At 45.1% G+C, this 25,591-nt stretch overlaps 1 protein-coding gene across 2 annotated transcripts; it reads left to right on the top strand.

Annotated features, from left to right (window-relative positions):
* Nucleotides 1-251: 251 nt before the first annotated feature.
* Nucleotides 252-25,128, top strand: HDGFL2 (HDGF like 2). 2 transcript variants are annotated; one of them, XM_066636382.1, is made up of 16 exons: nucleotides 252-387; nucleotides 6,598-6,674; nucleotides 6,803-6,941; nucleotides 8,045-8,251; nucleotides 8,617-8,733; nucleotides 12,499-12,570; nucleotides 13,829-13,979; nucleotides 14,882-14,960; nucleotides 16,166-16,448; nucleotides 17,285-17,382; nucleotides 17,979-18,049; nucleotides 18,133-18,203; nucleotides 20,294-20,395; nucleotides 22,174-22,387; nucleotides 23,244-23,376; nucleotides 24,660-25,128. In XM_066636382.1, the coding sequence occupies exons 1-16, from the start codon at nucleotides 316-318 to the stop codon at nucleotides 24,748-24,750; spliced, it is 1,977 nt and encodes a 658-aa protein (XP_066492479.1). In that variant the 5' UTR covers nucleotides 252-315; the 3' UTR covers nucleotides 24,751-25,128. The 2 variants fall into 2 exon arrangements, with proteins under 2 accessions (XP_066492479.1, XP_066492480.1); XM_066636383.1 differs by lacking the exon at nucleotides 252-387 and adding an exon at nucleotides 816-1,071.
* Nucleotides 25,129-25,591: the final 463 nt, after the last annotated feature.

Raw genomic sequence — 25,591 nt, forward strand, 5'->3', positions numbered from 1 at the left:
CCCACCACTTCCCATCCTTTGCAGCCCCTTTCCCTCTACCCCTCGTGTTTCAAAGACTGACCAATCAGCGCTGCCCCAATTTCCCCGCCTTCCGCGAGATCCTATTGGACCACCGCGAAGAGCGCGAGCGTCGAGAGCTCTAGCCAATGAGCAGCACAGGCGAGGGTTAGTGACAGGCGCCTCGGCCAATGGCCTGCCGCCAACTTCCTGGCCTGCGCCCCTCCTTCCTCCCCGCCTCAGGCCGGCAGCCACGCCCCCTCCCGGTTGCCTGGCGAAGCCTGCGGCCTGGCTGGGGCCTGCAAGCCAGTCGCCGAGATGCCGCACGGCTTCAAGGCCGGAGACCTCGTCTTTGCCAAGATGAAGGGCTACCCGCATTGGCCGGCGCGGGTGGGTGAGAAAGCGCGCGCGCCCGGGGGGGGGAAGGGAGAGCCTCTGTCGCCTAGCAACCGCGCCCCTCCCCTTTGGCTAACGGGGGCGTCTCCCGCGCACCCCATTTTTACTTCGCCCCACGTGACTTCCTTTGCCACTGGGGGGCAGGTGGAAGGAAGGTCTTAGGCAGAGTTGCACTGCTAGGAGGCAGGGCTGGTGGCGTAGCCGGAGGGGGGCGGCGCAGCCAGTGTGGCAGGGAGGCTCAGCGTGGGGGGCAGGTGGCCCCTCCCTTCGGAGCCGTTCCCGGCGGGGAGAGCAAAACGGGGCCGTACGGAGCGCGCGCTGAGCCTCCCTGCCACACTGGCTGCTGCTCCCCCCTCCGGCTACGCCAACCGGGGGACTCCTGCGGACTCCTGCGGAGCGCGCCCCCAATGCCTGCACCTCAGGCTTTGCATAGGGGGCGGGTGTGGTGGGGAGAAGCTCTTATTTCTCCAAGACTGTGCACCGCTTGGGCTTCTTAGTGCCTCCTGCAGGGCTTTGCACAACAGACAAAAGGAAATACTTCTTTCTCCCCCCCCCCGCATGTGATATTCTGTGGAACTCCTTGCCACAGGAAGTAGTGACGGCATTTTACCTAGATGCCTTTGAGAGGGGACTGGACAGATTTCTGGAGGAAAAGTTCATCACAGGTTACAAGTCATGGTAGGTATGTGCAAGCTCTTGGTTTTAGAGGCAAGCTGCCTCTGATTGCCTGGTGCAGGGGAGGGCACCAGGCAGAGGTTGTGTCTGTTGTCTGGTCTGTTCTCTGAAGCATTTGGTGGGCCACTGTGAGATACAGAAAGCTGGACTAGATGGGTCTTTGGCCTGATCCTGCGGGGCTCTTATGTTCTAAGAGATCTGCACACAAGGAAGCCTGTAGGATCCTTCTATAGCTCCCTTGTACGACAGGGTGGCAAACTTAGTTGTGTGGTCCTATTTCCAAAGGCTTCTAAAGTGGGATGCATGTGTTTGTTTCTTTGATGTGTATCATTATTGGGGTGGGGGGAGGTGGCTGCTTGTATCCCTATAACATTGTGCAGTAGAGCAGTTTTGGTACAGGTGTGCACCACTTAACAGGGATGTGTTTTCCTATGCCTGTTATGCGATTAGGTCATTAAGTGAACATTCAGACCAATCTATTGTCTTTGTTGTGTCAGCCGACACTCCTTGCCAGACACTAGCTGGCTGCACAGGCTACTGGAGATAGATTGCCGCCCCCTTCTTTGCATTAAGAGCTTCTCTGTTGTGTAAACAGACATTGTGCTGCAGGCTGTGGGAGATGATTGCCTCATTAAGAGCATCTTTATTGTACTTTGACCACTGTGATATATGGGTCCATCATAAGGGAATGGTTATTAAGCAGCGCACATCTGTATTTGGGGAGAAGGGCGGGGTATAAATAAAGTTGTTTATTATTATTATTATTATTATTATTAGATATTCTGCTGTGTTGGACAGTGCAATTTTTTGCATACCAGGGTTTTGCATGGGACTGACCCTGAAAGTGTCATTCTCTGGATGAGGTCCTCTTGCTCCCTTACAAAAAAAAAATGCAGTAGAACAGTCTGAGGTATTTAGTATCTTTGTGCTCTAGCTTCCTAGAAGATTAGGTGGAGGAAGAGGAAGGTGGAAGGATGCACTGTCTTCTACAGCAGTGTTTCTCAAAATGTGGGTTGGGACCCACTAGGTGGGTTGTGAGCCAATGTCAGCAGGGTCCCCATTCATTTCAATATTTCATTTTTAATAAGTTAGACTTGATGCTACCATGGTCTGTGACTGCATTTGGGGAAATGCTACAGACCTGTACTTTTAACTAGTTACTATGTATATTCTTTTAAGAATGATAGTCTATGGAACTTACTCCTGGGTAAGTGTGGGTAGGATTGTGGCCTAGGATTGTTAAAATTTTCGTGCTTGATGATGTCACTTCTGGTCATGACATCACTTCCGGTGGGTCCAGACAGATTCTTATTCTAAAAAGTGGGTCCCCGTGCTAAATGTGTGAGAACCATTGTTCTACAGGATTTTGTATGGTGTTTAGATCCATCATCATTGGGGTGGGGTTTCATGTGCTCTGGGACTTTGTAAGGTTGGACAAAGAGTATCTCTTCTACCTTCTCCATTGCATTTACAATATAAGGAGAAATGTGAAGCTCCCATTTCCTGCACCCAAATCTTTTGCAGTGAGGGGTTTGTTCTGAAATACAAATGTGTCTCCAGGGGTTCTATGCTCCCTTGGTATAGTGGATTTGCACACCAGCGGTTTGCATTGTGAGAATGGGTCTCATTTCCTGCAGGTCTAATCCTTGCATGCAGTTTACCTTTGCCTGCTTTCTTTCTTGGAGGGTCTTTTGCGCAATCCCAAAATTGCGGGTATGCTTGTATGTTAATATGCCACAGAATTACGTTATGGGAAGGATTTGTTTTTAGTCCTACCCTAAAAGATGATAGAAGGACCTGGTTTTGTCCTCCTACATAGTTTTGGCTTTCTGTATGCCATGTACTGTGAAGACCCTGTTTCTCTACTTCCATACACTCCTAGCATCTTCCTTTGGTGGGACTTTATTCTGTATTCTTTGTTGTTGCCCTGCTTGAAACTTAAGTCTAGCAACCATGGGCTCTTGCATTCCTGTCCTGTTTGGTAGTGAATCTCAAGCTGCCTTTGTTTATGCAGCCTGAAGCCATGCAAGGAAAATGTTGTCTAGTTCTGTCAGACACCTTTCAACTCTAAGATCAGTTTCCTGTAACCAGGGACTGGTTCTGCACCTGTAGTTTTGGGGTCTTACTTGTGAACAATGTAGAAAGGGAACCCTCATGCTCTTTGGAACTCTAGGACACCAGGTGCATTCAATTTCACACCCCAGGTTCAACTCCCTCTGGTGGGTTAATGCACTCTACCCCACTCCATTAATTGCAAGATTCTGTATAGGGCTAGTAACTCATGCTTAGGTCTGCAGACTGTAATCTGTAGTTCATAGGAAGCTGCCTTCTACTGAGTCAGACCATTGATCCATCTTGCTCAGTATTTACACTGACTGAAAGTATCTCTCTGGGGTTTAGATAGTCTTTCTAGACTTATCTGGAGATGCCAGGGACTGAAACTGGGACCTTCTGCATAAAAAGAAAGTGTTCTATGACTGAAACATGGTCCCTCCACTTTCTTGCATCTTAACACTTCACAGAAGGGCAGTGTAGAAAATGCCCCATTTCCTACAGATGTGCAGGTTTGCTTGCAAAGTTAGACATAGGAAGCTACTTACCCGTCTGCACTCAAGATATTTATTTTTGTTTTTCACGTTTTTATACCGCTCTTCCTCCAAGGAGCTCAGGGTGGTGTATATGCAGTAGTGCAGTGTTTCTCAAACTTTGAGGGAACTTTACCCCCTTGGTAAGTTTTTGCGGGGAAGGGACTAGGGAAGCTATCTCCAGGTTTTTGTCACTAAGGTGGGTGAGGAGGGGCGCTTACTTTGAACAATGTAGGGCTGGCAGGAGGTGCGAGGAGCCCTGTGCAGTGCTCCACAATGTTCCCCGACTCTTGGAATCTGCAGTAAAAGCGGGCGCAAAGCACCTCCTGCAAAACAAAGGAGCTTTGCGCCAGCTTTTACTGAAGATTCCAAGAGTCGGGGAAGGGCTGCGCAGGGCTCCCCGCAGCTGCAGCCCTACATTGTTCAAAGTAAGTGGGAAGCACCCCCCTGTGGATCGCTTTGCTGGCTCCCTCCCCTTCCTGTGCCCCTAAAAGTGATGGGGGAAGCGTTACACGAACTGGTGGGTCACAACCCACCAGTTTGAGAACCAATGCAGTAGTGCCTTCCTTTTGTCTTTGCAACCCCTGTGAGGTAGGGTAAGGTCAGGAGTGTTAAACATGTTTCATACAGTGGACTGAATAGCGTTCATGGCACTGACTGAGGACAAGAAGTGATATCATTAAGCAGGAAGTGATGTTATGCAGGTGATGACCAGAAAAAGCACTTTTTTCTCATTTAGGAACTCATTCACTGCAAATGACAGAAGAGAAAATATGATTATAGTTTCCAGTTATGGGAGAGCCCAATTATTGTACAGGCCACCCTATCAGAAGTGCCAGTTCTGCCAAGATGTGACTTTGCAGCTCAGTAGCTGAGATGTGCTCTGCAAAGTGACGCCTCAGCAGATGCAATGCTGCTGAAAGGGTGGCCCACATGATAATTGGGCTCTCCCAGTGCCTTGGCAGCTTCTCCCTTTCTCACCCATCTTCGTCTGCCTCTTCTTCCATATTGTTTCTTGCTTTTGGGGGCCTCCTTCCATCTTTCCTTCTCAGCGCCTCAGCAGAAGTGGCACTGCTGAAAGGGTGATGCTGGGAGAAACCCTTTATCATTCAGGCTTCCCTTTTAGCAATGACACCTCAGCACCAATTTTTCAGCAGTGTCACTTCTGCCAAAGAATCACTTGTAGCTCACAGGTGATGGTGGTACTTGGAGATCCCAATTATCACAGGGTCCAGATAGTGAGTTTCCAGGGGCCATGTCTGGCTTGGAGGCCTTATGACTGACACCCCTGGGTTAGGCTGAGAAGTAGTGATTGGCCCAAGGTCATCCAGGAAGCTTCATGGCTGAGCGGGGATTTGAAACTGGATCTTCCAGGTCTAAGTTCAATTCCAGAACCACTGCACCATCCTGGCTGTGTTTCAACAATAGGAGAGTCTGTTCTGTTTGTCTAAATCAGGGGTGCCCAAACCCTGGCCTAGGGACCACTTGCGGCCCTCTGGGGCTCCCAATCAGGCTCTCGGAGAGCCCCCAGTCTCCAATGAGCTTCTGGCCCTCGGGAGGCTTGCTGGAACTCATTCTGGTCCGATGCAAGTGCTCTCAGCATGAGGGCAACTATTTGACCTCTCACCTGTGCTGTGGGACAAGGGCTCCCTCCACTACTTGCTGTTTCATATCTGTGATGCAGCAGTGGCAGTGAAGGAAAGGCTAGCCTTGCTTTGTGCAAGGCCTTTTATAGGCCTTGAGCTACTACAAGGCCTTTATTCATTCATATAAGTTCCATCTCTAATAAATTCATTTATGTAAATTTATTCAAATTTTAAATGTAAATTCTTTTTTTCCCCGGCCCCCAAACAGAGATGATGTGGCCCTCCTGCCAAAAAGTTTGGACACCCCTGGTCTAAATAGTGCTACCACGGGGCTTTTTGGCATATTAATTTTCAATCTATAAATGTAAATAGGAGGCACACTTTGAGATTGTACATGTAAGAATTATCCTCCTTCAGATGAGCCCACTCCTTGTGTTTCTGTGAGAGTCACTGTATAGAATGTGCCTCCTGATTGAAAAGATGCAGTCCCTGAGAAGTGACTCATACAGAGGTACAACAGGCCATCTTTTTTGAGCTTAAATAATTCTGTGATTGATCCAGTCATGTTTGATGTAGAGATATCTGCCCCTAAAAGAAGCTAATTGAAAGAAGGAGAGACCAGAGCAGTGAATCATGCAGAGATACAGTGAGCAGCCATCCTTCTCTGTGGGTGGTTGCTCTGGGCTTCCTGCAGCCATCATTTATTTAATGTTATATGTTGTAGTTCTCTTGTGCTGCTGAGTTTGATAATTTCTGAATCCTATAAGTAGGTCAGGAGCTGGAGACCTCCAAACCAGCTTGGCCCTTCTTCAGAGGTGCCATTACAACTGCCAATCTAGAGGCAAAAGAGGTGTGGAGAAAATGGCATCTGTGGCCAAAAAAAAATCTTACTGGCAGGCCTTGTGAGAATTGTGAGTTGAGTTATGTGGCCCTCTGGGAAGAAGGAGGTGTTGACTACTGCTAAGCACAGTTCTAGCTGGCTCTTTTGATAAAGAATGTTCTAGTAGTGAACATGGGATTCCTGTTAGCTGGCAACGTGGCAGTGGGGAGGCTACTTAACCTCCATCGTCTGCAATACCTGCTGCCACCAGTTGCTTTATTCACATGACTATCAAATGAGTCTTGGAACCTACTTGACAAGGTTGGAGAAACAGCTGGATGGGGAGGGTTCTGAAGCTAAAACACTTGCCAGGGGAAGGGTTCCCCACTGTTGCAACTCAGGGGAAATGAGGTGTTGTAATCTTCCTGGTTTGCTGCTGGCTGTGTAGTTCTGCCAAAGTGTTGACTGGTTCTGGGAAAATATACCTGCAGTTGTTTAATCTGCCAGCTCTAATCCTTTTTTAATTTGTTGTTTTCAGATCGATGATATAATTGATGGTGCAGTGAAACCCCCACCCAACAAGTACCCCATATTCTTCTTCGGCACTCATGAGACGTAAGTTCTGTTCACTGGAGAGGGGGGAAGTCATCTCTCTTTTGGAAGCTTGCACTTGCCACCCTCTTGTCCAACGTCAATTTAATGTAACTTTTCATTCTCTTTTTGCTCCCCCCACCCACCCACAGGGCCTTCTTGGGACCCAAGGATTTGTTCCCTTATGAGAAATACAAGGACAAATATGGGAAGCCCAACAAAAGGAAAGGCTTCAATGAAGGATTGTGGGAGATCCAGAACAACCCTCATGCCAGTTACAGCGCCCCACCAGTGAGTAAAATGAGATTGCTCCTATTCATTAGGGCTAAACTAATGAGCAGTGTAGTAAGGTGTTCTGGTTGCTTGGGAGGTTATCTCACTTTATCATTGCAGCAACCTTGGGAGTTAAGTAAGACCAAGAGTTTATAGGTCCAAGGTCACCCAGTGAGCTGGTTAGGGGTTTAAACCCAGGTTTTTCCTGTTCTTATGCTAAACACTATACTCTTATTTATTATATTGCTGCTCCAGCTTTTGCTAGTACAGTGGCTAGCTTCACTTTCAAAATATGGTTCAATATGAATACATATTTTTAAAAATATATGTAAGAAAATAACAATTCAAATGCTGCCATAGCAGCAGCAGAGTAGAATCTTTTTTTCTTACTTTCTTACCACATTTTTTACTTTGATGCAGAATTTTGGTCATCCTGAAGGATTTGGATCATGTATTCAGACTTCTTCCAGTGTCCTTCAGCCTATTCCCCCTCCTCCTACTGTAATTGCCCTTTAGTCTACTTTCCTGCTCTGCACTCCTGGGGGTAAGAATAGGCCCTCGGTTTGGCTGTACTTGTCATAAGAGGCGACTAAACAGCCTCTTAAACAGGTAGATGGGACTCATTAGTCTGGGAAGGCAGCTCATCTGAGAGAAGGAAAACTTTGATCCCAAACCTCCACTGCCTTGTGGCTACATCCAGTTATGGAAAAGGCTTCAGGAGTCAACCTCGAGGCAAAATCCGGAGCCAGAATCCCTGAGGCAGTTCATGGCTGAACACAGTCATGTTCTGGCAACTCCTGCGACGCTGCTGGAACCAACCGTACTGGCTTCTGCCTTTCCATTGGACCATTTCAGCAACGTGGAGAGGGGGGATTTGCTGCATGGGAAACAGTCTATCCTCCATATCTACTTTACCCAGGCTTCACGCACTGGAGAGGACACTGTTCCAGAACCACCATTCAGAGCGCGATACCATAGTCTTCCGAGACTGAAGGATGCCAGCATTCTTTATAGCCTTTAGGTGTCAGATCCTTACCCTTTCTGTTCTTTGTGGAATGTAAATATGTCTGGACAAAATTCTCAACAACTTGTCTCCACTGCTCTTCCCCCACCTTCAACAGCCAGTGAGCTCCTCTGATAGTGAAGTTGCAGATGTAGATCCCATTGGAGGAGGAGGAGGAGGAAGTGATGTTGCAGAAGAGGAAGCGTCTATTCCAGCAGTAGCAGTTGGTGCTGTAGGAGTGACCACAGAGAAGATAGAGAGTGATGAGGAATCTGACAAAGGAAGCGATCACAGTGGTCTGAAGCGGAAATCATTAGCCATGAAAGTGAGTGCCCTTGGAATGGGGACACAGAAGGCTGTTGAGTACAGCAGCATGTCCTCAGGCTGCAAGTTGCTATATGGGTTAGGTGGGATTGGGTTGCCAGATTTAGTAGCATAGCCCTCTCCGTTTAGTAGGAGGGAATTTCTTGATTTGGGTGGGGCTGCACGAGATTACTCCAGTCTTGCAAAGACTACCAAAGCTGCATAGCAACACAGCTTTGCGTAAAGTGTTCCTGTTTACCCCCATGACAAGTCTAATCACTGTTAGAATAATCTGGAATAGCTTTCGCCTAGCAGCTGACAGCGAGAAGACCTTCATAGCTTGTCATCCCAACCCAGCAAGATTCCTTTATTTTTCTCCTGTTTTAGATGCCGGCAGCAAAACGGCCCCGGAAATCCTCAAGTGATCTTGACCAGGCCAGTCCATCTCCGTCGGAGGAGGAGAACTCAGAAAGTTCTTCTGAGTCAGAGAAGTACAGTGACCAGGTGGGTTAACCTGTCCAGTTAGTGCAGGAGGTGGCTTTATTTTTGATGGGGAAATATGATGGATTTTCCTCCTGTGTGTAGGAGAAGTGGTACAAATGTATGGAATTATACATGTGATGTGTGATACATGTGATTTACCTGATGCAGTAACTTTTTCCATCACCATTTTCAGGGCCCAAAGGACCCAATTTAGATCTTTGTTTTAGGGAAATGCAGGTTAGAAATGTTTTACACAATGATGGTGAAAACATGGAACTACAGTGGTACCTCGCATAACGAATGCCCCGTGTAGCGAAAAACTCGCAGAACGAAAGCGTTTTGCGAAGCTTGGTAACTCGCACAACAAATTTTTATGACCTGTGCTTCGCAAGATGAATTTTTTTTTTGGTTTGTCTTAAGGGGGGGATCTTCATGCCAGTTTATGATCCCGTCCACCCTAGTAAGGGGAGGATCTTCATGTCAGTTTATGTAAGTAAGTCCCATTGTGCTTGCTCCCAGGAAAGTTTGCACAGGATTACAGCCTTCAAACTCCCCACTCAGCATCCCCCCCATCGCTCATTCACCCTCTCACTGCCCCATTTCCTTCACGTTTCCCCCCATGATCACGGCAAAAGCAAGCAATTGGGTGCAGCTGCTCTGTCCTCCCCAGCTTAGAGCACAATCCTGTGCGTGTCTCCTCAGAAGTAAGTCCCATTGTGCTTACTCCCAGGAAAGTGTGCACAGGATTACAGCCTTCAAGCTCCCCATTCAGCATCCCCCCGTTTTTGAAATCCTCTGTACAGTATGTATGCCTTTAAAGAGCACTTAATAAACACTTTGTAAACCAAATTTGACTTTGTTCTGACTTTTCTTTCCCCTAGGAACGCATTAATTAAATTTCAATGCATTCCTATGGGAAAACGTGCTTCGCAAAACGAGAAACTCGCATAACGAAAGGACTCGCAGAACGGATTAATTTCGTTATGCAAGGCACCACTGTACAACCATTTTTGCTTACAAGAACCATTTTTTTTCCTTTCAAGCAGTTTGAAACTTTACCTTTGTGGGTATTCCTTGCAAAAGTCAAGCCATTTCAAAGTTCATTGGATATTTTTAACTCGGCGGTGTCTGTCTTCGCTGTCCATGAGGTCTGTCCTGTTACAATTCATATTCATGATTACTTTGATCTTTCCGAACTCTGAGTGTTGTCTAAAAGGCATACTTTTGTTGGCTTGAGATGCCAGCAAAGGCCTCTAATCATTCTCAAGGGCCATTAGAAAAGTGTTTCTGGATCTGGGAGGTGCTGTATGTGTAGAACTGGAATTATACTGGATCTTCCTCATAGTTGGCTTTACTGGTTCTAGGTGGCTAGGCTTCCTTGCTTCAAAAACAAGCAGGTGTTCTTTGCCCAAATTAACAGGACCTCTTTAGCTTGGATAAAAAATCAAACTAGTGTGATAAATTGCTAAAGGGAACCTGATCATTTTTTTAAAATTGACTAATTGGGTTTGTTTAAAGATTTTTGCATGACTGTTTTGTTTTTAATTATACATTTGTTATGATTTTGAACAAGAATGTTGCTTACTGTTTGTTAAAATCTGTCTTACAAAGGAGGTGAAAGTTGCATGAGGCTGTATTTAAAAAGAAACAACTATTATCACCTTGCTAGAAAAATATCTAAAATATAATATAGGTCCAACCTTGTTATACATGGATTTGGCTCAACACGAATGGCCACTGCAAATGAGAAGGAATGTGCTGATCCCTGGAAAAGGGAAAATGCATATCTTTAAAATCAGTTTAAAAAACTGTTTTTCTTACTATTGTAGAGAGACAGTCATGCAAGTGATCATTCCATGCTTCAGCTGAACCAGGCAAAGGCAAGTGGTCCTTTGCATTTCTGATTGCTGTCAGCCTCTCAATAACAGTAAGAAAAGCTGTTTTTAAACCACAATTGTAAAGGGACGCACTTTTTAATTTTTTAAAATTTGCTTTTATTTAACACATTTTATGGTATCGGCAGGGAGTCCCAGAATCAAACCCCTGTGAATGTGAATGTTGAGACACGACCTTCTTCCAGGGCAAGAAAACTGGAAGAGGGTCTTTAAATCTATTTTTCCACTGTTTTTTCTTTTTTTTTATCCACCGATTTGTTTCATCCACGAGAGGTTCTGGAATGGAACCCCAGCTGTTAACAAGGGACGACCTGTACTCACTAGAGAAAATATAGTATTAATAAAACTGGGAATGATGGGACAAGTAGAAGTAAGAAAGCAGGAACAGAATTTGAAACCCATTATCAGATGGATCCTGGATATTGTGTAATGTAGCAAAGAATCTATTGTGTAATGTAACAATATTGATCTGAAGTGTTAAAACGTTTTTAAAAATATCAGTTTTATTGGCATTCTAACATCAAGCAAATCAAGGGAGGCATATATTGATTTACCTGATGGTAATTGCTGGTGTTCTCAGGCATCTCGCTTCAGTCTTTCACATTTCTTGCCATGTGGCTGAATAAAGGAGTTTTGGAAACTAATCTTGATGGTAAACTTTGAGGAAAAATATGGTATTTATTCCTTGTATTTACGTACACATGTAAACTACATTGAGAATTTGGCTTACTAAAGAAAGTTATGGTATGGCTCCCTGTTCCAGAGGGCTCACAATCTAAAACAGTCACTGGGAAACAATAGAGAATGACATGGAAATAAGGATTAATAGGGAAGAATATGGAGATTACACACCCATAGATATATGGAAAATGAAGGGTAGAAGTCATCCTTGTGTCACACACACACACACACACACACCCCAACAGGGTGACCCCAAAGGGGTGATTCCCTTTGGTGTTGGCCTGCTGCACAAGTCAGATTTTGGGAAATCACTCCACTCAGCCAGAAATGATCTCTAGGGCCAAGTGTTTCAAATTGCCCTCTGGGGTTGGTTATATTTAGGTCATATGTTCTTAATTTATACTTCGAGATGATTAAAAGCATTTCCAAAGGGTAGTGTGTCTGTGTACTGTGTTACAGTGCCCAGCCTATGGCAGCATAGCATAACTGTAATATTTTTGTATCACATTTTCTGAGTGTGTATTTATCTTGGTGTAACCTTTATAGCAATTTTATAAGGTAAGCAAATAATATTATCCTCATTGTAGCTGAAGCTGAGAGGGAGTGGCTTGTGCCTGAGGCTGCTTACCAGTAGTATGATTATGGCAGAGGTGATATTCAAACCAGAGAAGTCTTGAGCGGCAGCTTGGATGCTCTGCTGCACTGGCTTGCTAAAGACTGAAGCTTCAAGGCTAGCAGATGTTTGTGGCACCATCTCTTATCACCTGGAACCCTCTTTGTCAGATGCAGGAAGTGCTGTCTTCACTTGACAGAGATGTAGCCATGGGTACAGTAGCATAATTAGTGGACAGTGGAGCTGAACCATGAAACATAAGGTATGCAGTCTGTGATGCTGGAAAGCTCAGGATTGTCGTTCTCACCAGTCACTGCTGTTGTGAATGGTCACTTTGCTTGCCTTGTTTATGTTTGAGCTTTGCTTAGAAATGTCACAGGCGAGTCCTCTTTCATTTCATAACCTCTTAGGACTCAACATTTGTATTTCTTCCCGCACAGTATGCTAGCTAAGGATAACATTTCATGCATCTGGTTCTAGGCCATGAAACTTTTGTCTCAATAACTCACATAGTCTCCAAGGTGCCACAAAATGCTGTTTATTTCTAATAGAAATGTAGAGTTTTTAGTCTCCCCATTACTCTCCCTTACGTTTTAGGACTTCACTCCAGAGAAGAAGCCTCCACCTCGAGCTTCTCGGAGGGCACCTGCAGGCGGATGGAAGAGAAAGGTAAGAGTTCTTTAAATGTAAAGTTCTTATGGCTCCTTTTTTCTGTTTTTGCTTAGGCAAGAACCAGGAGGTCAGGAAGAATTTGAAACAGCTTAGGATTGAGATGGAGGGGGAGCAAGTCTGGAACCTGAATAGTCTTAGGCTTCATAATCTCCCTGTTTGTGGGCTGCTGGTTTTTGCTTTGCTGTTCTAGAGTGGTTTATGTTAGGCTAGAGCAGGGGTGTCCAAAGTTTTTGGCAGGAGGGCCACATTGTCTCTCTGACACTGTGTCAGGCTGGGGAAGAAAATAATTAATTTACATTTTAAATTTGAATAAATTTACATAAGTTTAAATAAATGAATAAATTAAAGATGAACTTATATGAATGAATAAAGGTCTTGTAATAGCTCAAGGCCTATAAAAGGTCTTGCACAAAGCAAGGCTGGCCTTTCCTTTGCTGCCACTACTGCATCACAGATGTGAAACAACAAGCAGTGGAGGGAGCCCTCATCCCACAGCTCATGCAAGAGGTCAAACAGTTGCTCTCACACTGAGTGCGGTTGCGTCAGGCCAGTATGGGCTCCAGCAAATCTCCGGAGGGCCAGAGGCTCATTGAAAACTGGGGGTTCCCTGAGGGCTGCATTGAGAGGCCTCGAGGGCCGCAAGTGGCCCCAGGGCCGGGGTTTGGGCACCCCTGGGCTAGAGAGTGGATGTGAGCAATATCCCCAATTTGTGCAAATTACAGCTCTTGTGAGATAAAGAGATTCCACCTACCCACCCACTGTTTTGAGAACTCATTCTAAATAGAACTATCAGTTGCTGGCCTGCACTTTGTGAGATGGCTACTGGAACCTCCTGGCAAAAAAACTGTTACTTGCCAAACTCTCTTTAATTGGGAGTGGTTAAACACAGGAGTATAAGGAAATGATGCTTTTTGTGAATCAGCACTTCTGTTTCTAGGCAGCCTTCCTGGACTATCGCCCTCTACACCCCCAGCCATTCCTGTTTCCTCCATTGAGATCAGGTTTGGTTAACGCATATGTTAACCCAAAGGGGGACCTCCATGTTACAAGGATGCTCCCAAAGGGGAACGTACATGTTACAAGGCAGTCTACCTATGAATAGCCAGGTGCTGGGAACAAACGGGTGTGGTCTGTTGCCTTTGGGCTCTTGCTGGTAGGCTTCAGGGTGGCAGGTTTCTGGTCAATGAATTTTGCTCTGTGTCGAGCAGGGCTGCTCTTCTGTTTTTGTGTAGCTATTTGTCTTATAAATTGGCAGAAAGTGGAATCGGGTTCTGACTCGGAGTCCAAGGCAGAGTCTGAGGAGGAAGAGGATGATGGTGAGAATGCCAGGCCTGCTGTACCAAAATTGGATTCTGACTCCGACTCTGATGAATCTGTCAAGAAGCCTTCCCGGGGCCGGAAGCCGGGTAGGCGACCTGGTTTTGTTCCTGTAGCTGGGCCCGTGTATGGGTGTGTGTGTATTTTTGTCGTAAGGGTGAGTTTATGCCATCAAATCTCTCTTTGGCCACTTTTTTATGAAATACTTGCCTCAACAAACCTCTAGCACAGTTGCAGAATTGTTCTTTCCTTGCTAAAAGAGGTAAGGATGAAGTAGGGATGTAGACTCCTTCTCAAAATAACCTTTATCCCCCCATCCTCCCCAGTCTCAAAATGTTTGTTCATGTTAACAGCAGAAATTGGAGCATATCCAAGGCTTCAGAAAAATCAAATGGCCACTTCACTGAAACTGAATGCTAATTAACAGAGCCCAATCCACCATGGAGGGGAGGTTCCCTGCGCATTTTAGTATAGCTTGCACAGGGTGGTTCTTGGTCTGTTGTACTTTGCTGGTCAATTCCGATAAGCTTGAATATCCTTTCTTTGTGTCCCAGCCTCTGCACTATCTCATTAACTATTTGTTAATGTCAGAGAAGGTTAATTCCTCTTCAGAAAGCTGAACCACAGAGAAGATTGGGGCTATCTTCTTGTGACTTTATTGTACTCCATGTGGAGTGAAAAACTGCATGCTTTTTAAAGTACAGCACAGAAGCAAAGAACCTTCATGTTCAGAAGCAGTGAAATTCAGAAGACTTGGTGTTATGATGGAGGTGGATGGGCTGTGGCCTTCCCAGAAGCACCTGGTTGGTCACTGCTGGAAATGAGATGTTTGTTTGGATGGGCATTTGTAATACCTTCCTGAATAACTATTAGACAAGTTTCCTGTTTGTATGACAGTGACCTTCAACTTGAGGGGGCCTTGCTTTAGGAATGGATGGATTAGATTTCCAGTATAAGTGACTTTCTGCTTTTCTTCCCCACTCCCCTGTAGCAGCAGAAAAGCCACCCCCAAAACCTCGTGGGAGGAAACCAAAGCCAGAGAGACTGCCAAGCAGCTCCAGCAGTGACAGGTGAGAGAGACAGCGGGGCAGTATTGTCTTAGTAACTCTTTACCATTTCATTTTATTTGCCTAAAGGCTAATTTATGAGCTCATGCTTGAGCTGAGATTTGAATCTTGAGCATTCTGGCTTGTACTCTCAACTGCTATCAGAAACATGCAGTTCCATTGCTGTTGCATCTTCAGTGGGTACTGGTTTGTTTCTGGTCCCAGTTCAAAGCAGCAGTCACTTCCTTTAAAGCTTGAAATAAAAGTTTAGGACCAGGATACCCAAAGTACTGCCTTCAGTCTTATTATTTTACCATTCATGTACATGGTGCTTCGCAAAGAATGAAAGGATAGATTTCTGCACTGAGGAGCTTGCAATCTAGGTTTTGATATACTAGGGGAAAAGAGAGGGAAACTGAAGAAAAGGAAGAATATGGGAGGATGATGTAGTGGTTCTGGTGTTGGGCTTAGACCTGAAAGATCCTGGTTCAAATCCCCACTTAACCATGAAGCTTTCTGGATGACTTTGGGCCTGTCAGTATCTCAGCCTAACTTCACAGGGTTGCTGTATACTAGGGGAAAAGGAAGGAAGGAACCATGTATACCAGTGGTTCTCACATATTTAGCACCGGGGACCCACTTCTTAGAATGAGAATCTGTCAGGACGCACTGGAAGTGATGTCATGACCAGGAGTGACAGCAAGCAGGAAAATTTTTAACAATCCTTGGCTGCACTCCTACCCACGCTTACCCAGGAGTAAGTCCCATTTACTATAATTGTTAAAAGAATATGCATAGTAGCTTGTTAAAAGTACAGGTCTGTAACACCCCACCCCCATTGGTAGACCATGGTAGCATCAAGTCTAATATATTACAAATAAGACATTGAAATTAATGGTGACCCACCTGAAATTGGCTCGCAACCTGCCTAGTGGGTCCCAACCCACAGTTTGAGAAATACTAATGTATACTGCTCTGAGCTCCTTGGAAGAAAAATGTGAAAATAAAAATTGACAGTTGGTCTTGAAGCAGATGTTAATACCTGAGCAAAAAAGGTGATGCTTCAGGGCACCAAGATACTGAAAGCCAGATTCTTGTCTCTTTTTATAAAATTTTTAAAAAGCAGGGATTTCATGCAAATTCAATAGTTTTCATTTTCATAGAGTCACTGGGGACACACACCTCTGTTTCTCTGGCTCATTTTGTTCTTTTTTCTTTACCACTCACAGCGACAGTGACAGTGATGTGGACCGAATCAGTGAGTGGAAGCGACGTGATGAGGAGCGCCGACGGGAGCTGGAGGAAAAGCGGAAGCGGGAGCAGGAAGAAGAATTGCGCCGGTTGCGGGAGCAAGAGCGGGAGGAGAAGGAGCGGAAGAAAGAGAAAGCTGAGAAGGGGGATGTGGAGCACTCGGACTCTGAAAGCAGTATTGACAGTGAGGTCCCCAAGAAGAGCAAGAAGGGACGGTCTCCCAAAGCCCCATCGTCCTCTGATTCGGAAGCAGAGAAAGAGGTGAGCTTGCAAGGTGGAGTGAGTAATATTCTTAAAATGTAGAAGTTTACTTTTTGTTTGAATGGGATGAGGAGGATATCTGGTGATGGGCACTGCCTCCTTGCCACCAGTGGTAGCAAGGCTTGTGAAAGGAGATTATCAGTTTTTTCTGTCCTTGTAAAAGTAGCCTGCAACTCTCAAAACCTCAAGCTTACTATTAGGAAAATTAGTCTTAAACAGGATTAGACCATTGGTTTATCTAACCCAGCTTTGTCTATCCAGACTGGCAACAACTCTAAGGCTCAGACAGAGTGGAGGTCTTTCCCGAGCCCTTCTGGTTGTAGATATTGGAGGTTGAACCTGAGACTTTCTGCATGCAAAGCTTGTTGCCTCATCCAGTAGAACCTTTTGCTTACAAAGAAATTTATTTCAAAGATATATGAGCTATGCCCAGGAATTACTGCCACCTAAGAGGGTGCCAACATGTCTGTGGTCAAATCCTTTGCAGGATTGGATTCTTTGAGAGAGGGACCCTGATAAGGAAGAGAAGAACTGTCTTGGGGAAGGATATTGATGGATTAGATATCGGGACTTGGCAAAGTCACCCAACTTCAGATGGGGCTGCTCTTGGGTCCCTTCTGGAGTTGCTGTTCTGGAATTGCCTCCTTCCAAATCAGGAGGTTTGTTGCAGGACCAGTTGTTCCTACTCTCTTACACTCTAATATAACATGGACTGACAGTTTTGAATGTGGTCACATACGCTACTGGAGTATGAAGGAACAAGCCCAAAGCCTTTTGCTGTGTGGAATGTCATTGCCTCATTGTGATGTTGATTTCCCCTTTCACCTCAATTCTAGGTGAAAAAGCCACCAAAGAAGCAGCAGTCTTCAGAGCTCTTGAGGAAGCCAAGTCAGAAGGAAAAGAGGGGCCTAGGAGATGAAAAGCCACGGAATAGGTTAGGACCCAGCTTGACTTGCAAATGTATGCTCTGCCTTCTGCTCCTGGAAGGGTGTGCAGAAGAGGTGATGGTAGTGACAATAGTGGTCTTTAGCAAGCAGGCAGACATTCTGTACTCTTTACCTGTCGGGATGTGCGTGGGGATTATCTGCCACAATTGTGTGGGAGAGCTGTATGTAGTATTCAGCACCAAGCCCAGTTCTCTAGGTAGCTTCATTTTAAAATTTTCTATTTAGTGATGCACCTTGAAAGAGTATAAGTGACACTTGCTGGAGCTTTGGAAGCCAGTATGTGTGGTTGCATACAAGCTTTCCTGTGACTGTGGACTGGAGCTTCAGTGATCAAAGATTCTTGCTCCTTCCCCTGCAACTGACAAAGTCAGAATAAATATGCAAAAAAGTAAAATTTGGAGGCTAAACAATATAAAATAACATTAATTCAAATTCAGTTTGCACAGCTTTTATGCAGGTTGCAGGTTTTTTTGCAGGCTTTTTAAAGTACATTGTCATCACAGCCCTATGTAGCCTGTTTCTTCCCAACCTTCATACTTTGGCAGTCCCGTTTCTTACCATCCTTTCCCTCATTTCTTTCTAGAGTGGTGAAAATGGAACGAGGCAGGAAAAAGTCTGATCTGCTCTCCGAAAGGAGAATGGAGAAGAAAAAAGGTAATGTGGGAATTCAGGGGAGGGGAAGAACCCCTATAATCATACTGGAACTTCTGCGTGCTAAAACATACTTGTGTTTGCAGAGCCTACGATCGAGGAGAAACTCCAAAAGTTGCACAGTGAGATCAAATTTGCTCTGAAGGTTGACAACCCGGTAAGCCAGAAGCCTTTGAACATGGCAGGGCAGTCTCATCCAAGAGCTTCTGTCTCTTGTGAATATTTTTAAGCTTTGCATGCCAGGCAGGGGAGTGGGTAGGATGTCTTTAGTTTCTTTGCTCAGTTCAAGGCAAGTGAAGGAGCTGCAGTTATCTGGGACCACTCCTAAAAACGAGCATCTCAAATTCAAAGACTGGTAACTTTCAAACTGCCTGCCTGCATTAATTTGACTGCCTGGAAGCCCCTGTAAGTTGGCTGCAGAATCCCCTCCTGGTGGTGCATGTACTCTTCATACCAGGTGCCTATCATACATGTTGCAGCCTATGTATTTTTCCTGGAAAAATATGGGATGTGCACTCCTGAGTATTGCAGGGGAAGATCAGACTGGTTGGGGGAATAAAGGAAAGGTGCACAAGCTAGACTTCAAAGGAAGCATGTCTGTCATGGCTGATCTTCAAAGAACCCCTTATAAACTTCGAAGGAGCCTCAGAGCATAGTTTGGAGTATCTGGGCATCTGAGAAAGGATGGTCCATTGAACATTAAGTCACTGTCCTTGGAAGAGACAAAATTGGAAGTTGCCATGTTGATCCATTAAAATACACAATAAAAATAGGATGTGTTTTATTTAGAACCAGCCTAAAGCAACAAAAAACAAAAAAGGAACAAGGTTTTGCTTCCCCTCCCAACAAGGCGAGCAACAGAATTGTTCATCACATAAATGGCAAGCAAAGGGAAGAAGTGCATAGGAGTCTTAACAAATCAGAAAATGGCACGTTGAGGCTTTCTGGCAGACTGGAGTGAATGAGATGGCACTTGCACAGTTGTCATCTTCTTGAAACTTCTTGGTTTTGCGGAAGTGGAGCACGATCACTCCACTTTCACTTCTGATAACCTGGGGAGCCCTGCAGACACTCGTGCAAGGCTCCCCACACCACTGACAGGCTGCTGCAGGGGCTGGTAAGTGCAACCCAGTCCCTACAGACCTCCTGAGCGGTGCGATCCTGGGACTGCCCCCAGGCAACGCCCCAGTCTGAAAACCACTGCTCTAGTACCAATCCCTTTTTCTATTAGACAAGCCCTACAGCTTGGGACCAGGGTATTCTAGGAACCACCTTCTTGGCTCATCCTTAGAGAACTGCTGAGGGGCCCCTGCTACATGTTCAGCCTCTGGTTGGAAGCCAGATTGGCAGCGACAAGGGGTACAACCTTTTCTGTTGCATCACCACTACTATGAAATCCCCTCTTGGTTGAGTTTAGAACTATGCACTCCTGTAAACCTTCTAGTGAGAGCTTAAAACACATTCTTTTTTTCCTAACTCTCCTTAGTTTTGTCCTGCTTCTAGAATTTTTTGCTTAAACTGTGGTTTTTTTGAAGGGGTTTTTTTTTTATAGTGTGCTATGACTGCTATATTTTGTGCTGTTTTTGTCTTTTGTACAGTGTTAGTTTTAGTATGCATATTTTTATAAGTAGTTTTTAGTACCCCAAATATTGGGGGGATGGGAAGAAGCCAAGGTGTAGGTTTTTAAAATTTCCATCCATTGTGGACAGTTTCATGGAGGTTTGGTCTATTGATGGCTATTAACTGTGCCAAATGAATAGAACCTCCCTGTCAAGAGGAAGTGTACCTCTAAGTGCCAGTTGATGGGAGATAATTGTGAGAGAGCGTCTTGGGAGCCTTTAAGTAGGAAACAGGATACTGGACAAGTCGGACTGTTGATCAAGTCAAACAGATCTGATGTTACTGGACTGATATGAGCAACAATTTCTGTAGTGTTCTAGGGTCAATTTTCCAAGAATCTGTCAGACTGCTGCCTTGACTCAGGGGCTCAATTTTCTACAGTCAACAGAACTGGGGATAATGGATTTTTCTAGACAGTACCCCTTCAGGCTGCCAGAGGGCTGTGTGTGTGTTGGAGAATTTGAACATGGTCTCATGAAGAAAACTTCTTGCTCTAGCATATTGAGGAAAAAGCTCCTCCCTGGCTTTTTCTTGGATGTGTTATCTTTTCTATCCCATTCTGCTCAGTGTGTACATTGGCTCTCAGTATAGCAGAAGAAGAACTTTTTGCCTATTCTGTTTCTCTAGGACATTAAGAGATGCCTGAGTGCGCTGGAAGAGTTGGGGAGCCTTCAAGTCACCTCTCACATTCTTCAGAAACACACAGATGTGGTGGCCACATTGAAAAAAGTAAGGGGTGTGCATGTGTCTCTTAATCTGTGCATGGTCTGTCTTGACACTGCATTCTCCTAGCTTGTGCATGCAGCATGCTTGACTGGTGTGTTTTGTCTCCTGTATTTGTGCTTTCTGGGATGAACCTGGAAGATCCTGTCCCTTTTCTCGTTGCAAGCAACCGCCCTCTTTCAAGATTCTAGTCTTTGAGTTTTTAATCTTTTCTATCTTACTAAGATTCCTCTCTCATCTGTTCTGTTCAAGGTAACCCGTTTGTCTCTGTTTCTGATGCTGTGCCTTTACTTCGGCCTTTTTATACTGGCTCCTTGAGTTTTGGGGCCTCGTCTGCTAATCCTCTTGCCATGTTTCATATTAGGTTTTTCATTGCCAACTTTAGCAAACCTCACTTTGCCTGTATCCTGCCACATCCCAACTGTTCAGCTGCTTTTTCTTGTGCTCTCTCCCCCACCCCACTCTCAAGTTTCCTATTTCTTGAGCATCTAATGAGTTTAGGACCTGAGTATGGACAGCAGCAACATGTCTACAGTCTGTTCAGCACCTAACTTTCTGTTGTCACTGAATCCACTGATGGATTCTTGTGACTTTTTGTGTTAAGACTTCAAAGCAGTCATTGCTGCTGGCTCCAGTGCATGCGCACACCCCTTTGTTTTCAGGCAGCAGTGTACAACATAATTGTTTTGTACTTGGCTAATAGCAGTTTCTTAATAGGAACAGGGTGTTACCTCCCCTTGATGGAAAGCATGTGCTATGACCAAGAGCATGTTTGTGTTCTCCACCCCCATTATCACCTGGTCCTATCCCCAGATCATCTGATGTGGAGCTTCCTGAAGAATTCCATGTTTCCTGGAAGTAGTCGTCATACTTAGTTAGAGCCATATACTAGGACTGAGGAGACCGAGATCGAAATCCCCGTTCAATCATGAAATTCACTGGGTAGCATTAAATAAACCAGGCTCAGCCTTTAGCTTTGCTCACAGGATGATTGTGAGGAGGACTGGGACAGGATGATGTATGCTACCCAGAACTCCTTGAAGCAAGGACAAGATATGTAAATATAATAGAAATAATCAGTTGATTAAAAGTAGGTTTATCACCCCACCAAAATAAATCTTATTTAATAAAATCTGTGTAAGTTTGCTTATGCAGGAAAGGCAGTTTTTTAAAACCAAAGCAGACCGTCTTTGTTTTCAGATGAAGTTTGCACATATTGGTTCAGCACCATATTATTAAGGTTTTGTATACCACTTTTCAACAAAAAGTAGTTCACATAGAAACAGTTTGGGAAGAGGCATTCCTTTGTGTGCACCTTTTCTAAGGTGATGCTTGCTGTCCACGTATTTTGTAATCGTAATTAAAGTAATTTTAAAGAAAAGTTCCCTAATTATGGACACCTTTTTAGTGTGTCATAGTTTTTAATAGAATGCTACAGTCCTAACTATAAACTTTTTGATGGACCAAAAGGGTGCCCTCCAATTCAAGGAACAGATAAAAATAAAATGCTTCCAGTATTTATAAAAACTGGCAAGCATGATCCTAAAGGGGCTTTCTTCCTTCCCTTCCACAGGAGGGTATGCCCCTTCCAAGATAGTGCCAAGTCATATGCCCCACATAATATAAAGGTTGCTTTTCCCCTCATAATTTTTGATGCAGTTGTGCAATCTATGTGGCTGATATCTTTAATTGAAGTGGCTGCTCTAATGGAGTGTAGTTGGGCCTGCAGCCTGAGTTGTTGGAGCCAGAGTTCTCATATTCCTCTGTTGTTTTTCTGTCATAAGATTCGGCGTTATAAAGCAAATAAGGATGTGATGGAGAAGGCAGCAGAAGTGTACACATGCCTGAAGTCCCGTGTCTTGGGGCCAAAAGTTGGAGCAAACCAAAAGGTGAACAAAACCGATCCAGAAAAGGATAAGGGAGAAGGAGAAAAAGGCAACGAGAAGCTGCCAGAAGGAGAAACACAGAATGAGACAGGCGAGGAACAGACAAGTGCTGGTAAATATGGTGACCAGGATAAAATTCTTCATAGGCCTTGGGGATTGGGTTCTAAGTGGGATGGTCTGGGCAGGCTGGTGGTGGTAGTAGTGGGGAGAATTTTCAGAATGACTCCAGTAGGAGGGGTAAGCCTTGCTGAGTTCTCCTTGATTTAGGATTGCTTGCCTTCCTTGGAGCCAGGTGAACTTTCCTCCCCTCACCACCACTTTGTAACTTTGTCCCCTCTGAAAAGAGAAGAGTGGACGATATCCAGTGAGAGAGGAAAGTAGAAGTAGAGAGAGGAAAGGAAAGAGGTGTCTGAGGGGGGGATATGATTGAGACGTACAAAATTATGCACGGGAAGGATAAGGTGGATAGAGAGATGCTCTTTTCCCCCTCACATAACACCAGAACCAGGGGACATCTACTAAAATTGAGTGATGGGAGAGTTAGGACAGACAAAAGAAAATATTTCTTTACTCGGTGTGTAATTAATCTGTAGAACACTTTGCCACAAGATGTGGTGATGGCATCGGGCCTCGATGCATTTAAAAGGGGTTTGGACAAATTTCTGGAGGAAAAATCCATCACGGGTTACAAGCCATGATGTGTATGTGCAACCTCCTCATCTTAGAAATGGGTTATGTCAGAATGCCAGTTGCAAGGGAGGGCACCAGGATGCAGGTCTCTTGTGATCGTGTGTGCTCCCTGAGGATTGTTTGCTCCCTGAGGATTGTTGGGCCACTGTGAGATACAGGATGCTGGACTAGATGGGTCTTTGGCCTGATCCAGCGGGGCTCTTCTTATGTTCCTGTGAGGTGCCTTTTCCTGTTTGTATTGCCTCTTGCCTTCTGGTTGATATCTCTGTCACCTTCAGATCTTCCAGCCCCTGTGAATGGAGAATCAGCAGCCCAGAAAGGGGATGGTATAACAGAGAACAAGGACAGAGAGGATGATTGGACTTCTGGCAATGTCAAGAGAGGGATGTCCCCTGAAGACACGCACAACGAGTAAGGAGTGTGTGCCTGGGCCATGTTACAGCTGTGAATTTGACTTTACAGTAGTTGTGGTGTTGGAAGAGATTGTTTATATACCACCATAAAGTAGTTCCCTGTCCCAGGAGGGCTCATAATCTTAGGGGGGAAAGCCTCTGGAAAAGCTGCTTTGCTGGTGCTGACTAGACGGTTGCTTTCCCTCAGTTAAATAGAAGTGAGCCACCCCTTAAAAATGTCTCTTTGCTCAGTTATCAGCGGGTAAGTGGTGGAGTATTACTATTCTTATTATAACATCCCAAATTTTACAAATGGAATGATATAAATGTTACAGTCATGCAGAATTTGGAATTGGTGATTTTGTGAGGAACTAATACAGAGCCTAATTCTGGGTTGACTATGCATGCAGAGCATTCCAGGTTCAGTCTCTGATATCTCCTGTTAATGGGAATGGCTTCACTCTGCCTCCAATCTTGAAGTTGCTATCAATCAGATTAGGTGATGGTAGGCTAGATGGATTGATGGCTGCTTTGATATAGAGTGCATCTTCAAGGTGGGAGAACTTCTGGTTGTATCCTACCATTATTTGATCACATTTGGATGAAGATGTTCAGTGCCTACAGCGGGGACTAAATGCTGCTTCCCCTCTACCTGGTGACATGCTAACCTCTGCTTTTTCGAGTTCTTAGATTGGAAAAGGGAGATGAAGGTGGTGGGCTAGAGCAGGGGTGTCAAACTCGTTTCATATAATGTGCCGAATAGCATTTCTGGTGACTGCTGAGGGCTGGAAATGGCATCATTAAGCAGGAAGTGACGGCATGACCACAGATGATGGCCAGGAAAAAGCAATTTGTTCTCGCACTGAAAGTCTATCTGCAAATGGCAGAAGAGAAAATGTGCAAATCTTGTTCATAATTTCAGGATATGAAAAACCCCGTATAAAATGCAGGGAGAGCCTAATTTTAATTGGGGGGCCAGACATATTGCTTCTGGGGGCTGCATCTGGCCCATGGACCTTATGTTTGACACCCCTGGACTAGAGCAACTGACACTATAGCCTAAACTCTCTTCCAGTTTATTCCCCTCTTCCCACCCACCACTCATTCATGAAGTGAGAGGAGGAAGAGGAGGAGTGGAGGTGAGTGGTGGATTGAGGCAGGTGTCCTCCACCAGCCTGCCATCTCAGTTGGCCTTGTGGATGAACCTGCTGTAATTTTAACATTGCTGTAAAACAGACTTTCTTCCTACTTCTCATTCTGTTTGGTTTTTTCCTCCCTGCTTTTTGGTATTTTTCCTTACAGTGCGCAAGACTATCCTGAGGTGGAACAACCAGGGGCAGACCAGGAGAGGGCTTGCGTGGATTCAGACTCTGAAGAAGATGATGAGAGCTGAGGCCTCTGGGAGGTCCCCTACAAGGAAGCAACACTCAGATTGTCGTGACACTGCAGCGCCTGAGGACATGGCCTCTGCCTTGCCCCGTGTTTCAGAAATGCTTTTCAAGCCACACAGTAGATGACATCCTAAGTCATGTCCCCTCCCTGAGCTCCTTGTTCCCCACCCCTACTCTCCTCTTCCCTCCTCCCTCGCCCCAAGCCTCATCGCTCCTTAGAGAATTACGAACTTCTGGAGCAATTCCCACACCGCTATATGTTTGTATTGATCCTATGTTTTTGGTTTTTCCCTTTATTCCACCCTTTCCCTTTGCTCTTGTGATTTCAACAAACATGAAATGAAATATATAAAGGGTTGTTTTTTAATGAAAAAAAGTCATTTATCTTTGTCCAACTTTTTTATTGAGTTTTTCTCTGTCTTGGACAAGGGTTGAGAGGAGTGAAAAAAAATGAATGTTTAAAGGAGCCCCAGAACTCAACATTTGTTTTTCAGTCCTGCAGTCTAAGGACTGGTTGCATCCTGGGCTGTCTGTTCGGCTGTCAAGCAGGGAAGTGTGTTCGCCTCTAATTTAATAATCACCTTTGGATTATGTTAAGAGTACTATCCTTGCATGGACAACAGGTGGTGGACTACAGGACTACAGTCCACTGGCCAGATTTGGTGTTTGGAGAAAGCCCCCCCCCCCATTGCAAGCAGCATTTCCCATTCTGCCATGCTGCTGTTGCTCCTGGCACCTGATCTGTACAGAGAGACGCTCTGGGCACTTACGTCTGCCCAGAAATCTGGGTGCAGTGCCTGCTGGGGTGATGGGCAATAGACGTAACTGCCCAGAGCGTCTCTT

This window comes from Tiliqua scincoides, chromosome 8 (assembly GCF_035046505.1).
Source record: "Tiliqua scincoides isolate rTilSci1 chromosome 8, rTilSci1.hap2, whole genome shotgun sequence".
NCBI classification, from domain to species: domain Eukaryota; kingdom Metazoa; phylum Chordata; class Lepidosauria; order Squamata; family Scincidae; genus Tiliqua; species Tiliqua scincoides.